Below are 15,292 nucleotides of genomic sequence, written 5' to 3'. Positions count from 1 at the left end.
GTGCACATTTATTTTCACGAATATACAGTTTAAATTTATGATTCGGGCTGTATCGGGTTGAATCATAAATTTGAAGTAACGTCATTATAAATATCTGTAATAGTTTGTTGGATTGAGTCAACATTACATTTTCATAACAAAAATCAGTTTTACACACTATTTCTTTGTTCTTTAATTCTATTTCATTTGTTGAAAACGTTATTTTCATCTTTCTTTAATTGTTCTTTTTTTTATTGCAATTTCGATTTAATTTTGTATTTCTTTATTTTTGTTAAAAATTTTTTTCAGAAATCAATGAAATTCTTTTTGTCTTTTCTCTTTTTTATCTTTAGTGTCTAACTTTATCATTATTTTTCGCTAATTATATTTTAGTGCATGTGTTTTGTTACACATGATTATTTTTTAAAAGAATTTTTTATTGGCTCCTACAAACATTTTTTCTGTTATTTTCTCTTTTTTTTCTTCTGCTTGCGTTATCATCATTGATAGATAAGTTCCGACCAGCTCGACGGTCAGGAGTTGACTAAACGGCGGCTCGAGTCACGAATGACTCGGAAGCTCAGAACCGTTCAAGAACGAAATGCCGTTGTGTCGATCTTACCGAGTGGTCGCGCTTACGTCGACAGTATATCTACCGATTTCGTCAGGAATTCATTTATTCTGGAACTCGTCGTGAGAGCCGAGTGCGGTACCGATGGTGTACCGATTGCGGCTTTTATTATCTATTGGTCGTAATATCAATCTTTGACGGCGATTAAATTATTTCTCAAGATACTTTGTGATATTTTTTGGACAATAATCATCTCAGTATCCTTGCTGGTATTCCGAAGTGATTTCGGTAATTATCGATTTGGAGCTGCCGTTTTTGAGACCACTATGATTTGTTTATTTTATATTGTGATTATATTTGTGATAAAAATTATTGTATAATAGATTCTTCAATCTATCCCTTACTGGACTCTTCAGATAAATTTTGCGTGAGTATTTTCGCAATTATTTGAGAACTATATACATTATATATTGAAAAAAAAGACTTGTTACGTGTATTTCAATAATGCGCAAGTTAATTCTTTGTTTTAATCATAATTATATTTTATCGTATAAAAGCTTTCATATATTGCAATACAGTTTGATATATAAATTGAATAATTATATAATAAGAGCTCCTTTTTATATTAAAAGATTGACTATAGTTCTGTCATCTTATAGTGCTGTCCACGATTTGTAATTCTGAGCTTTGACTTGATGTGTGTCATTCACGACTGTTGTCTTCCTTTTTCTACCTTCGTTGAGAAAAAGAAAGGGAACAAACATAAACATCGGTATACCATGTCCTAATTACAAATCTTGGATGTAACTACATTACACAGATAATACAAAATTTAATTATCGTTTTCAATTACGTATCATTCGTGATTTCATTATATAAACAATAGTTTAGATTATATTACGAAGTTAGCGAAAGGCAGTATTCGTCAAGCTTTCTTTGTATTCTCTAAATTAGAATTTAGAGTTCTGATTTTCATCCAAATCCAATAAAGATTTATATTCAGCGCAAAATACAATTGTACAATTATTATTATTATATAAAAATATTTAAAAAATAATTAAACAGTATGGACGAATGCATTTATATGAGTCACTTTGATAGCTTAAATGAACAAATGTCTTCTGCAGCCACGCGCTATTATTAAATTTAATAGAATGGTTTAGGAGCGATAAAAGTCCAGCCATAAACAAATAGTATTCCAGTCAGTCCGATTTAAATCTATTTAAATCGTGGACTTGGCAAACGTTCTTAGTCGACTAATAAGTCTCTGTTTTACAAAGACTATACATATAGTAATACTATAGGTTTGTAATAGATGCTAGCTATTACAAGGTAAGCAGATCATTTAGAATCAATTTCATTAGTAAAACGTTTTAAGTCTTTATTTCAATTGTAATTTAATTTGACACTTTGATGATAAAGGAAATGAAAATTATTTTATTATTATTTTATATACATTTTATTATTAATAATATTATATAGATTATATTTTATTCGATTTTGTTGACACCAATATCTTTCGATTAGAAGAAGTAAAATTACATAGCTTGTCTTATCTAGCAAGTGATGTTTTTAAATAATTGAAGTGGAAGTCACAATATGTGCACCGAGAAAGAACTGTGTACGTAAATAAAACCGTTTAAATAACAGTTACGGCCCTTGAACAGATAATGCAGCACAATAGGAAAGTGAATTGTATTTTAACGATCATACAGAACCAGTTCAAAGTGTTAATACTAAAGACTAAATTTACTTGTTCGAGCGATTTGTTCGGGCTTGAGGATTCCATTTGACCCAGTTTCGCTTTAGTGAGCTTCCTTTTTCAATATGGTAATACTGTCGCGATTATATTGCAAAACCGGCTGAATATTGTTGAAGATGGGTCAGTTGTAACAAGTAACTGACGCGTACAAAGTACACGTCAATCGTGTGTCAAAAAGTCATTGCATGCAAACTGTGCAGCGAGTCGTTATCCGTAGCGGATGTGAGTCGTGATAAAGCGCGTGAATCGACATCGGAAATCGGTGGGAAGTCGTTCGGAAGTGGATTATTTAAAAAAAATTAACGATTAGAATATGACTGACAGATAACGGTATAAAAAAATGAATACAATAACCTCTTGAGAAACATGAGATAACAAAATGAATATATGCGACTTACTTTATTTTTATTCCGTGATGCTAAGAAAAGATTTAAAAATTAGAGACTTAAATCATCGACGCGTTTAAATCAAACAAAAGCAAATTATGCCAAAACGCATTTGTTGTTTTATTATCTCTGTCATTCCATTTTCAACAACCGTAATAAGTGCTTTGTTACACAAATAGGAATGCCTATTTTGCTCATTTTTGTGTTCTTCCTTTTCTTAGATAACATGTTTTGTAATCTGTGCTATTCGTTACGACACAATTGCGTTGCAGTAAATATGGAAGACAGTGGAAAAGTTTACGCAGAAGTATTGACAAATAAGAAAAGAAGATAGAATAGATAAACGATATATTTCTTCTAATTTCACAAGTTTAAATTTGCGTTTTTATCAGAAAAGTATGTTTGCTTATACATCATGCGTATTTATAAAATAATGGTAAACTTATTGCAGAAGTATTTTTAGAAAAGTGACGAGTTGGAAAATTTTGGAGTGTTCCCATATGCAAAATTTTACATCAATATTATCTTACAAATCATATTACATGTGTATTTCTATTACAATATGCGTCTTCAATTTACGTTCACAATTCGCAATACGTGTCGTTTTAAACGAAAGCATCATTTCGAAAAAAATACAATTTTGCAAATATGAACTTGTAAAAAAACTGTATAAAGCAATTTGATATTCCTCGAGATTCATTTCCGTAAAATGCACTCATGTGAACATGAATAATTTCCAGATTAAATTATTCGTGCTTATTCGGATGTTACAGAAATTAAATAGCACGAATTTCACGACTAATACATAAGATAGTCTTAATTTTCCTCGTGTCAGTCCGCGCAAAATTGCGCGATAATAATATATAATGATAATTCTATCCTTGAATAGTTGCATAGAAAATGCAATTTAGTGTCATTTAACTGGAGACACTTGAAGGTATTAGACATAGAGGCGATCGTTGAATGTGGTGCAAATTTATGCAAGAATCTGAGTAAGAGATATAAATATATGAATAAAAATAATATAAAGCATTAAAATAGTATATTTATACGAGATAATGCATATGTAAAATATTTGTTATCTTTAAAGTAGTCATAAATATTAATGCACTTTTTCTATTTTCAACCTGCATATGTTATTTTAAAAGATATGCCAATGCAAACATTTTTTTTTTAATTCGTCAGCAACAGGGCTGGCAAAAACCCGGGTTTTTCATATTAAACCCAACTCGCTGGTTATAACCGGTTTTTCCCTGGTTAAAACCATAATAATTTTCCAAAAGGCGCCCTTTACCCTCAATTTCGATGAAATTATGCTCTTTCGAAGCATTTTTGCACGAAATCAAAGAATTTGTCTCATCCTGTCTTTTTCTCATTAACAGTCGCTGAATTTCGAAGCATTCGTTCGATCTACGCAAAAACCTACATTCGAGAGGAAAGTTCACCCACTAGAGATACCCAGATTAAGCGGCAAGGTGATCTTGATCTTCAATCATCATTTGTTCCGCAAATTTTTAACCTGGTCACAACAATTCTAAAATAGAAATAGATAAGCGCCATTTATCCATCGAGAAAATTTATATAGTAAAGTCTCAAAGAAAAACGCGACTTGTGAGAAAGTTACATTTTGCTACGTTCTCGATTAAATATCAAAAGAATATCCGAAACATTGACGAAATCGAAGTATTTGTGGTATTAATCTAATATTTATTTTCGAACCAAATATTTTTTCTGTTTACGAAGGAAGACATTGAACTTAATATCACGTGTTCTGTGAATGATTTATTAGTGCGGCTGAGGTATTTTCATTTATCGACTACACAGAAGGCCTTCGGAGAACTCGTTGCGAAATTAACCGAGATAATATGTATTTTTCTCCATCGCAAAAAGATTCTCTCAATTACGAAAAAAAAGAGGCTGTACTCCATTTCATGTGATTTTTTTTATCAGCAACCTAAATTACTGTGATTTAAGTCGATTACTGTAAAAGGCAAGCCAATAAAGGATTTGCAGAATCGATAGAAACAGTATACAGTCACAGTATTTTTAATTAGAGTGAAATAATTTTTTTCTTTGCGAAAAACGATCTACGTTGAACTTAACGCTGTGTTTTATGTGAATAATTCACTATTAATAAAACAACGTACGCGTCGATGTCAATCACTAACTGTACACATGAGCCAAATAACGTTATGTTGAACATACAAATTATTCTCATGTTATATTCTGCGGTTATTAACATAAAATTTTTCTAAATCCGAACACTAAATTTAGTTTAGAAGAGAAGCAGCTGCCTGTCAGCAGTTGCTTGGTCAAGAGAAACCGAAGATGATGATAACGATACAATAAGCGAAGCAACAGGAGAGTGGAAAAAGGAAAGTTACTAAGAAAGAGATAGACCGATAGAGAAAAAGAGAAAAAGAACAGCGACCCTACAAGTAGCAAATCGATTTAGCAGGTGTGCACGTACTCCAAGGAAGAGATAAAGAAAAGAACAAGGACGGTTACCAAAGTAACAAGGAAAGAAGATAGACAGAACAAGATAAATAAAGAAGAAAAACGAGAAATTCGTAAAATTTAAAAAAACGAGAAAAAAAAACGGAGTAAGATCAGATCGAAAGAAGCAAAAAAGTACCCTTCTTGAAACTGGTCCTCAAAATGAATAAAAACATTCTGAACTCGCATGTGGCCAAGAATTGCCACGTTTTCGACGAGGAAGCTATTTTGAAGAAGATACGATGGCGCAATCTCGTAGCCTTCTGGATTCTAGGTCTATGCAACAATTATGGCTACGTCGTGATGCTCAGCGCGGCCCACGACATTCTACAGAGCAAATTCGGTGAGCAAGTGAGTAGCCATTTGATTCTTGATTATCTGTCGCACGAAGAAAGCTGGAAGCTTCCTTTTAAATCTGGTAGAACTCGGGGAGAAAAAACAGATTTTAAAATTGTGTTGCATCAAATTATATTCTTATTAATTAGAACTATTCTCTCTTATAAATTAGAACTAATTATAAATTAGAACTTCCTCTTCTTCTTCTTCTTCTTACGTAAGGCCTCTGGCCTGTGTTACACCTCTCTCATATGCTTGTGGTGCGCACGCTGATTATTTAATTGCCACGAGCACATGGGACCTACAGTTTTAATACTGGTTCCGAACAGCGGATTCTTCGAGAGATGTTTTTGTGGGCAAGGATACTTTCGGGAGGTTGCCAGCCTTTTCCGAGAGGAGACACGAGCGTAAATATTTTGGTTCCTACTGGGATCGAATCCGGGACCTCTGACATGATAGATCAGTGCTCTGTTATGCCACGCTCGCGTTTAAATTAGAACTTATTCTTATTATAAATTAGAACTAATAACTTAAAAAATTTTTTATAATACTTTTAATATTAAAATACAAATTGAATAGTTTTCATGATTCTTGAGCATTGTTTATAAAAAGAAATAATTATCTTAATTTAGAATTATAATTATTTTTGGATTAAAATTCTAACAATATTTAAGAAAATTATACATATGAAGTGTACCAAAATAAATGATTAATTGAAACCATCATAAAGTTATATAATTTGGAAAATTTATTCTAATAAATTTTTAAGAGTCAATGGAATATTTGAGATTCGATCAGGCGATACAAAGATGATATTAGGTCTATTCTTGATGGAAGGACTTTCTGAATTGGTGCGCACAGTGCAATAAGTTGAAGTGAAACAGATATAATTTGTTTCACTTCAACTTATTGCATCATGTGTAGCAATTCAAAGAATTCTTCGATAAAGAACAGATCTATTTCATGGATGAACTCATATTGTTGTCTAACTCCAGATAACAATAGTTACAATAACAATAAACTGACAATAGGCATCAAGTTCATCTCGGTGAGATAGCGTAACTATTTTGCTTTATTCACAAAAGATTAACATAATAATGATTTGTAACTTAAATTCTCAGAGATCTTTCAATTTTGCGTATTTTTTCTTTCTAAATTTTGGAAATATTCTTACGTATCATTTTCTTGAAAAATTCTAAAAAAAAATAAATAGCTTTATGAAATAATTGTGTCAAATTAATCTTTACCTAATTAATAATTTTTTATCGGATGTAAAGTTATCTCCATATTTTTCTTGAAAATTATCTTTTATCCATCAGTTTAGAAATTAGTCGAATAATATAAGAAACGGTATCCGATAATGCGTATCTCAGTAAAGCCCGCGTAAGATATCTTATTTATAGATACACAGACTTGTATCAATTTAGATTTGAAAGTGCAATGTTGCAAACAAAGAACATATAAAGTTATTATTATTGAGAAGCTACTCGATATGATTTATTTATTTGGTGAAACACAGTAAATCTATTTATTAACTAATTGTAACAGTTCATACTTTAAATGATTAATAATTTACAATTAATTTAAGATTAAATAAAAAGTAAAAAATTATATTAGTTTGCACATTCGTTATTTTTGATATAGAAATTAATCTCGAACATTCGCACAAAATAATCGCAACTGAATTGGCACAATTAATAAGTAACTATTAATAATAGATATCATCTTTCCTTAATACTTATTTCCATCAGTGTAGATCAACTTTAATCTCGGTTCAACTTACTCTTCATTTTTTATAGTTCTAAAAATTAAAAAAAGACGAAGAATAAGTTGAACCGAGATTAAAGTTAATCTACGTTGGAGAGGAAACGAGCTTATGTTAATCTTTTGCAATTGACATGGATCAAAATATCAATTGGTAATATTCAACTTTGTGTGATCTAGGTTAATGGTGTGATTATAATAACTTATGTATCGATTAAATTCGTGCCGATATACGATATGTCAATCTGATATGTATTATAATTAAATACTCGTACGAGTTCTATGGAAAATTTTCTAACGATTTGACCAGCATTATAATCAGCATTATGCAAGTTGCGCGTTCTAATTGATTTAATCATTTCAATTTACGTCGCAGTTTAGCAATATAAATTGATAAATCTGCGCTATAATGACTCGTTTCTAAGTGTAATGATTCGCCTTCGTCTTAAACGAGGAAAATCGTCGTACTTTAATAATTTATGTCGTCTGGCCGGATTTCCGAGTAAAAAAAACGTGTCATCGGATAAAGCAGCATGAAACTATTATGTTGTGCAACTAGTGTTTTTTGCGTTGTATTTATGGTCGACATGTTATGTAAACCAGACGGATGTAACAAGAATTAATTCGTCATGTGCAAAATATTATACTCGTAAAATATTAACATTATTATTTTTGACGTTCTGTTTACTGCATAAAACAAAAATTACTTTTATATTTCGAAGCAAACTTATTGTAAAAAGAATAAAAATTGAAAAACAAGATCTTTAATATTGTCAAAAATTTGTGTAAAGATAGTATTCAAATTAAATTTTTCAGACAATCTCTCCTTTTTTTCAAATACTTCTTTTAACTTTTTAATTGTTTGGAATACTTCCTTTAATTTTTATTTTAAATGAATACATATTATTTTCTATTATTTGCGGTTTGACTGGTGATTTGTACTTGACTTTATTTGTTTAGATGTATCTTAACGCTAATATAGATAACATGTACATTCTATTAGCTTAACGAATATCCATGTAAGTTTTTCTTCTGTTTTCTTTCTGTTTAAACTGTTCATTTTAATCTATTATATTATTTATCTACATTCTATTTTTAATTTTTAATTTAATTAGTGCGTCGGGAAACTCAATAAGTTCATACATTAACATTGAAAAGGATCCGAAACTGGATCGAAACATATGTATAAGATATTGGAACGAATAAATCTTATTTCACATCGATATCCTGTGTTTGGCTCCAAAAGACATCAACTTAATGACAGAAGATTCATATTATTTATATTATTAATCTCAGATCGATTGTGGTTAATGGCCGAACGTTTCGGCGCACAGTCACATCTGAAATAATTAAATTTAAAAATTAAGAATATGTATATTATATGCATAACTTCTAACTTTGACCGATTATTGGCGTTCTTTATTTATGAATACATATCATAAATGACAATTGTAAATATTTTTATGATTTTTCTAGAATGACACGTCAAGTAATGACACAAACGACATGAACGCGACATACACTGGAAATCGTACATGCAACACGATTTCAACCGGTGCCATACTTTTGGCAGACATTCTGCCATCATTGGCAATCAAGATTATGGGGCCATTTCTACCATTTCTAGTGCAGTGAGTATCGTTATTTCTTCTTTTTTTCTTTTAGCCGCGTGTAAGTGTACACGCTATGAAGTGCACTCTTGTGCATCTTAGCGTTATTCCGAGATTACTTGTCAAAATGAAGCCAGTGAGCACTACAGAACAAATAACCTCCCACAAAATTATGCATAGCCTCATTAAATAATTGAAGTGATAACAGAAACTGAACGCGACGCGTGATTTTTTTCGCAAAACATTTTTATTGTTTTCCAGATTCTACACAATTTTCCTCGTGTTGTAAAATTTATCGCATTAATATTCGAGCACTTTTCTAAGAATAAAATGTCTTATCTTGACATCTGCAGAGATTCCACGCTTGTATGATAATATTATAGCTCAAGATGACTGCAATAAAAGTAAAGTGCCAAGATTAATTTATCCAATCCCGACGATTGGATGTTCTTGATAATGACATGTGCATTCTTAATTATGTTAGTATAGTCTAAGATAAAACGCAAATACCAAAAATAATAAAAAAAACCGTAACACACTAGCTTTAACTATAGATTTAACTAAGGATCTCGGTTTTTTCTCTTTTTAAATTGCTCCCTACATTAGTGGACTTATAACAATTAACTAATTATTATTATTTAATACGACAGCGATTTGGCAAACGAGAATGGATTAAAATGGATTGAAATTTTGTCTATCCGAATTGCGTATTTTAAATAGCGAAAACTTTTTTTTGGATTCAATTGGATTCAATTAGATTCAATTGGATGCAATTGGATTGAAAAACTGCATTTCCTATTCAAAATTTTTAATTGAACAGTATTCACAATGCACAGAAAAAGCTGATATTATTTTTAGATTGAAAGGCATAGAGAAATGCTCTATGCAATTCCTATAAATGAATAAAAATGCATTCAGAATGGAAAAGGCATAGATATTTGCTTCATGCAATTTCTATAAATGAATAAAAATTTAAGATTGAAAAGCATTTATTTTTTCATTCCTGAATTCGTATTTTTGAAAATGTCAATTCATTTCAATCCATTCTCGTTTACGGGGTATAGCAGTATTTATTTTCTAATGCTTTCATTTTTTTCGTATATATATAATGTACAAAAATTATCAGTATATCTAAATTTTTTATGTAAAATAATTTTTTGAAATATTATCTAACTAATTAGACTAATAATAAATTTCTTTTATAAGACATATATATTTTTTTAGAAAAAAATTCAAGATTTGTACAAAGTGCACAAATCGCATGGAAAATTAATCGAATATGAAATCTAGCATGCAATCCGAGTGTTTTTATTCCTCACTGTTTTTTTTTCTCGATATACTTCCTTATCTTTTTTAAAAACCTTGCTCATTCGGCGCACGACAGAGCCTCGGATATCGCGTAAGTCCTTTTCGCGGTTGTACAAGCAACCGGTCTCAACCGTCAATCGCTAATCGATCAATCGACTCATTAATTACAGTGTTCGACTGGCTACCTGTGTGTTATTTTCCGCTGCAGGATTCCTCATGGTGTCGTTGAGTACTGCTGAATGGGTCGCCATTATGGGCGTTGTTATAACGTCGCTTTCCTCCGGTTTGGGCGAAGTTACTCTTCTCAGTTACAGTAACCAGTTTTCCAAGTAAGTGTGTATACTCCATTTGTTACTGTCCATTTGTTACTGTCATATTACAGATGCGTTATGTTCATTTTCGCTCGTTCGCACACACCGGAAACTGAAACTTCTTGTAGCTTCCAGTAGAAATATATACTCGTATATAGATAGATCATCGATTCAACAGCTTCTCTCGTTGCATAGAATTTTTATATTAATTTAATTATAACAATAAGTGTAATTATGTTTAAAACAGATGCGTGTATAAAATGAAGATAAATAATTTTCTTTTTGGGACATAATTTTCTATGCTTCAGAGAGTAATTCTTTGGGAACAACAGAAAGAATAAAAAAGACGGAAAGTGTAAAATTTATACTTTGAATGTAAAATAAGGTAGAATATCGATTGGGAATACCCAATTAAAAAAAAAAATTTTAATATAAAGTTTTCGGCTCAAATTATTACGAGACGGCGCATTTGAGAGTCGGAATTTGTCATCTGTTGCCACGACGGCGGGTATATTTCCGGAATTGTAGTATAAATATTTAAACAGTAACAGCTAAATAGCGATAATATAATGCAACGCCAGAGAGTTCAGATCTAAAAGTGTGTATATGATTATTTCCAAAAATCCTTATTTCCTCTTCCTTTTCCTTGTTTCTATGTTTTTCTACGCGTTCACTCATTAAACTTTACACAGTTTTAAAATCTTTTAATATATATTCTCTTTTAACTTTTATACACATCATATGATGCGTGCATTATCAATTGAATTAATATATTACAACATCTTGGAAAGAATCAGCCCAAATATTGTATAAGAAACTCGATAAAACTTTACTTAGTTTTTGTCCAGTTTTTACGCATTATTTTAACTAGTATATATATATATAATTTAATCTATTAATACTAGACAATAATTGGATAGTGTCTACGCAAATTGCACAAATTTTTATCAGGAAAACTGCTTCAGTCTCTGAATAAAACTCTATCAAGAGAGAGAGTTCTTGTCCATTTCCTACTAAGTATTGATACAACTAATGAGAATACATTAATATTAGATAGTAACTGGATATAATATAGGTGTCTAGGAAAATTGCATATATTTCTACTATGGTACGCGCACGATTTATATCATATCCAGAAAAATCAGATAAAAGAATGCACGCGTAAAGATTACCAACTTGTACATAGGCTTATAATCACATTTATAATCACGTGGATAACTACAAAGTAGCAATTACGACGGCTAACCATAATCTAATCACTGATCTCTTGTCTAACTCTGATCTAATTACTGACTCTCTTGTAAAACGTAGAGAATCTACACTAGGAATTATTTATCTGTCATTCAAGTTGTACTGTCATTTTAGACAAATGTAGAAACGGAAGAGTCGCGTAATACAAACACTCGTTAGATAACGAGCAATCTATTTATTAAGCTCTAACGTCAGATGATTTGAAATGCGAAAATTGTAAGATAAGCTTATATTAATTTTAACTTCTATCTTTTTAGCCTTTGTTTTATCAGCTTCTTATAGTTCGGAATTTTCTTATCGTTAATTGCTATTAATTTTCTCGCAGGCAAGTGATCTCGACGTGGTCATCGGGCACGGGCGGCGCCGGGGTAATCGGCGCTGTATCTTACGCTGGTCTCACTTTGGTACTATCTATCGAGAATACACTGCTAGTCATGTTAGTCGTGCCACTTTTGCAAGCGATTACGTTCTGGGTTATCCTCAAACACCCGACGCACACTAGAATTCCGATCACCAAGAACGGCATCGACAGTCAAGAACAAATCATCAAGGTCCCTGAAAAGACTTTCAGGGACAAGATTAATTTAGTGCCTGGCTTGCTGAAGTACATGATACCACTTGGGCTCGTTTATCTGTTTGAATACTTCATCAATCAAGGCTTGGTAATGATATTTTCCGCTATAATCTCCATATTTTTTCACTATATACAGGCATTTTAATCGCCCCGGGCGAATATCTCAGAAACTAAAAGAGATACAAGAAAAAGTTTTATATGAAAGTTGTAGGTTTTCTTAGGGTTGTAAGTTTCCCCCAAGAAAATCTACAACTTTCATATAAAACTTTTTCTTTTATCTCTCTTAATTTTTGAAATATTCGCCTGGGTCGGCAGCTAGAAATTTAAGTTCTTCAGTATTAGTCTTAGAATATCGTTTTATGTTGTTACAAAATAAAGTTGCTTATGCATGTCGTTATTAGCGGTCTTTGAAAAATTAAAGTATCTTTATCCGAAATTAAAATTATTCCACACACAATATGACAATAATGACAAATGTCTATTATAATATAATTTTAATTTGTATAATTATTATTATGTATTTAATTTGTATAATTATTATATTATCGCGATATAATATTTATTCATTAACAAAGATCGTAATTTTTCGCTTTACTACGACATGCGAGGACATTGCGCGATAGCGGCGAAGTCAACAGTGTAGCGGCGCGGCGAAGCGCTCATGCACACTATTAGGCGCGCGGCCTTGCGTTCGTTTAAAGTACGATGTCGATTGGATTATCTTTACTCGATAATAACTGTTCAGTAAGCATTGTAGAAAAAAAATTTCCTAATACTTATCAACTCAATTTTTTATCAAGAATAGCGCTATGATTAGTAGGCGGTATTTAAGAAACACTCTGTATACATATTTTTACTCTGCTTGCCTATTAATTATATACCCTACAATCTTTTTCTTTCTGTTAACATTATATAATTTTGCCATGTTTATATATGCTCTTGTTAAATCAGATCAATTCCTATTTTTATTTTTAAGAGGAAAATATATGCAGGAATTACATCCTCTATGACTTATCAGCTTCATTATTGAGAATTTATTATTTAGTTTATTGATTTCATAAGTTATAATTAAGCGAAACTTTGTTTGTAGTACGAGCTTATCGAATTCAAAGATATTTGGTTGACACACTCCGAACAATACAGATGGCTCCAAGTGGATTACCAAATAGGTGTATTTATCTCGAGGTCATCGGTGAACCTGGTCAGCATTAATAAAATTTGGATTATGTCCGTGTTGCAGGTAATAAAACTTCAGGAATCAGGAAGTCGAAAAAAAAATACAGATTATACGATCTAAAATTCATTGTATTCTTTCAGTTCTTTAACGTTATAATCTTTTTCTTCGAGACTCTCTATTATTACATACCAAATATATGGGTCGTGTTTGCTCTTGTATTGTGGGAGGGTCTGCTTGGTGGTGGAGCGTACGTGAACACGTTCTATCGAATGTCGACCGAGGTAATGATGCAATATCTTTTCATTTAAGAAATAAGTTTAAAAAAAATTAAAAACTGTGCAAATTAAATGAAACTTGCAGAACATAAACTAACAGTATCTTATATCAATGTTACAATTTTCTATGTTATAATTCCAGCAATGTAACTGTTATAAACAACATATGTATTGTATTACATTTATATTGTTGAGTGAGAAATTAGAATAGTGATGTAATATTACTTTTAATTTATATTCTACGAAAAAATAATGCGTTAATTCCTCTGCAATTTTATGAAAAATGTTGTATCTCGTTATCTAATAATATTTTCTACGGCTTAAAATTAATTTGGCGTGAAATCTCTTATAGATTCCGAAGGTGGATCGTGAAGCTTCTCTAGGAATCGCGACGATGGCAGACTCTATTGGGATTGCGTTGGCCGGTTGGCTATCCATGCCTATTCACAATGCCATTTGTAAATTACCGCAGCCGAACCGATTAGGTAGTTAAAGATATCATGGTGGTTCGAGTGCTGCTATTATACCGAGTGATAACAAAGTTTCGGCAGAAACTTGTTTTTTTAAAAGTTCCTCAACACAATATGCCGGTGATTAGCAGCGAATATGAGGCGTTTCTTTTATTAATTTAACGATTGTGCTGGTAGATAAAATATTTAAACATAAAATTATTAATAAAATTATTAACGTTCCGGTTAATCTTTTAGCTTTGTGGAAGTATTTGCGAAATTTTAAAGAAAAATTAATAAAACAAACATTCAGAATGCAGGCGGCACAGTGATGAATTTTTATAGTCTACCACTTTTAATATATTTTATAAATATTGATATCTATAAATATTTTATAAATATTTATTAGATTTTCTAAATGATATTTTTAAAGTCATTACCGTTTCACTCGCAGAAACATTGTAGATTCATTATAAGCGCTTTTTAAACAGTTTGGATTACAATGTATTACAAATGTCCGAACTTTATTCGGTACAAACGTTTAAAAGATTAGGAACAGGGCATATTGCAGTACATGTCGCATATTAAACATACATAATATATTATACGGCGACGTAACACTTAATACACGAATACCATCTGTGTTTTCGCTACGGAACGAAAGAATTTCTTTCTCTCTTTCGGAATAACTGTACCTAAATCCTGCTGTATTATAGGTCTATTTGTTTCACGATATGCGTATAAATTTTGAGAATTGTACTGTAAATCTATATTTCTTCTATAGCATATTTAAATTTTGACTTGTACTGTAGTCTTGTTTAGTGCTGATATCGTAGATATATATTCTGAGATTACTATTAGTTGTTGATCTTTATATCGTTACCATAATAGCTTTCCGACTTGCTGCGATAAAACGAGATACGCAAGTATTTTCGTGCGTTCTCAAAAATCCATACCGTCGAGAATTGATCACTCGTTGATTTGAGGATATCTCAGTATTAATAGCTACAATAACGAATTGACCTCACCGATTAATTAGAAAT

At 31.3% G+C, this 15,292-nt stretch overlaps 1 protein-coding gene across 6 annotated transcripts; it reads left to right on the top strand.

Annotated features, from left to right (window-relative positions):
• Positions 1-669: 669 nt before the first annotated feature.
• Cln3 (CLN3 lysosomal/endosomal transmembrane protein, battenin) lies at positions 670-14,574 on the top strand. 6 transcript variants are annotated; one of them, XM_018451710.1, is made up of 9 exons: positions 670-838; positions 934-977; positions 4,973-5,545; positions 8,771-8,925; positions 10,383-10,541; positions 12,100-12,436; positions 13,439-13,588; positions 13,666-13,806; positions 14,153-14,574. In XM_018451710.1, exons 3-9 carry the CDS (start codon positions 5,357-5,359, stop codon positions 14,291-14,293), a joined length of 1,272 nt encoding a protein of 423 aa, XP_018307212.1. In that variant the 5' UTR covers positions 670-838; positions 934-977; positions 4,973-5,356; the 3' UTR covers positions 14,294-14,574. The 6 variants fall into 6 exon arrangements, with proteins under 6 accessions (XP_018307212.1, XP_018307209.1, XP_018307210.1 ...); XM_018451707.1 differs by adding an exon at positions 4,081-4,173 and having other exon boundaries at positions 670-977; XM_018451708.1 differs by having other exon boundaries at positions 670-977.
• The last annotated feature ends 718 nt before the right edge of the window (positions 14,575-15,292 follow it).

This window comes from Mycetomoellerius zeteki, unplaced genomic scaffold (assembly GCF_001594055.1).
Source record: "Mycetomoellerius zeteki isolate Tzet28-1 unplaced genomic scaffold, Tzet1.0 scaffold316, whole genome shotgun sequence".
Lineage (NCBI taxonomy): Eukaryota > Metazoa > Arthropoda > Insecta > Hymenoptera > Formicidae > Mycetomoellerius > Mycetomoellerius zeteki.
This window is presented reverse-complemented; position numbering and strand designations above follow the sequence as displayed.

Excerpts from the sequence above, each read along its gene's own strand:
- Cln3 (XM_018451710.1), top strand. The coding sequence starts at position 5,357 with ATGAATAAAAACATTCTGAACTCGCATGTGGCCAAGAATTGCCACGTT. Across the intron at positions 5,546-8,770 it reads AGAGCAAATTCGGTGAGCAA|AATGACACGTCAAGTAATGA; the intron begins GTGAGTAGCCAT and ends TGATTTTTCTAG. Across the intron at positions 8,926-10,382 it reads TTTCTACCATTTCTAGTGCA|TGTTCGACTGGCTACCTGTG; the intron begins GTGAGTATCGTT and ends CATTAATTACAG.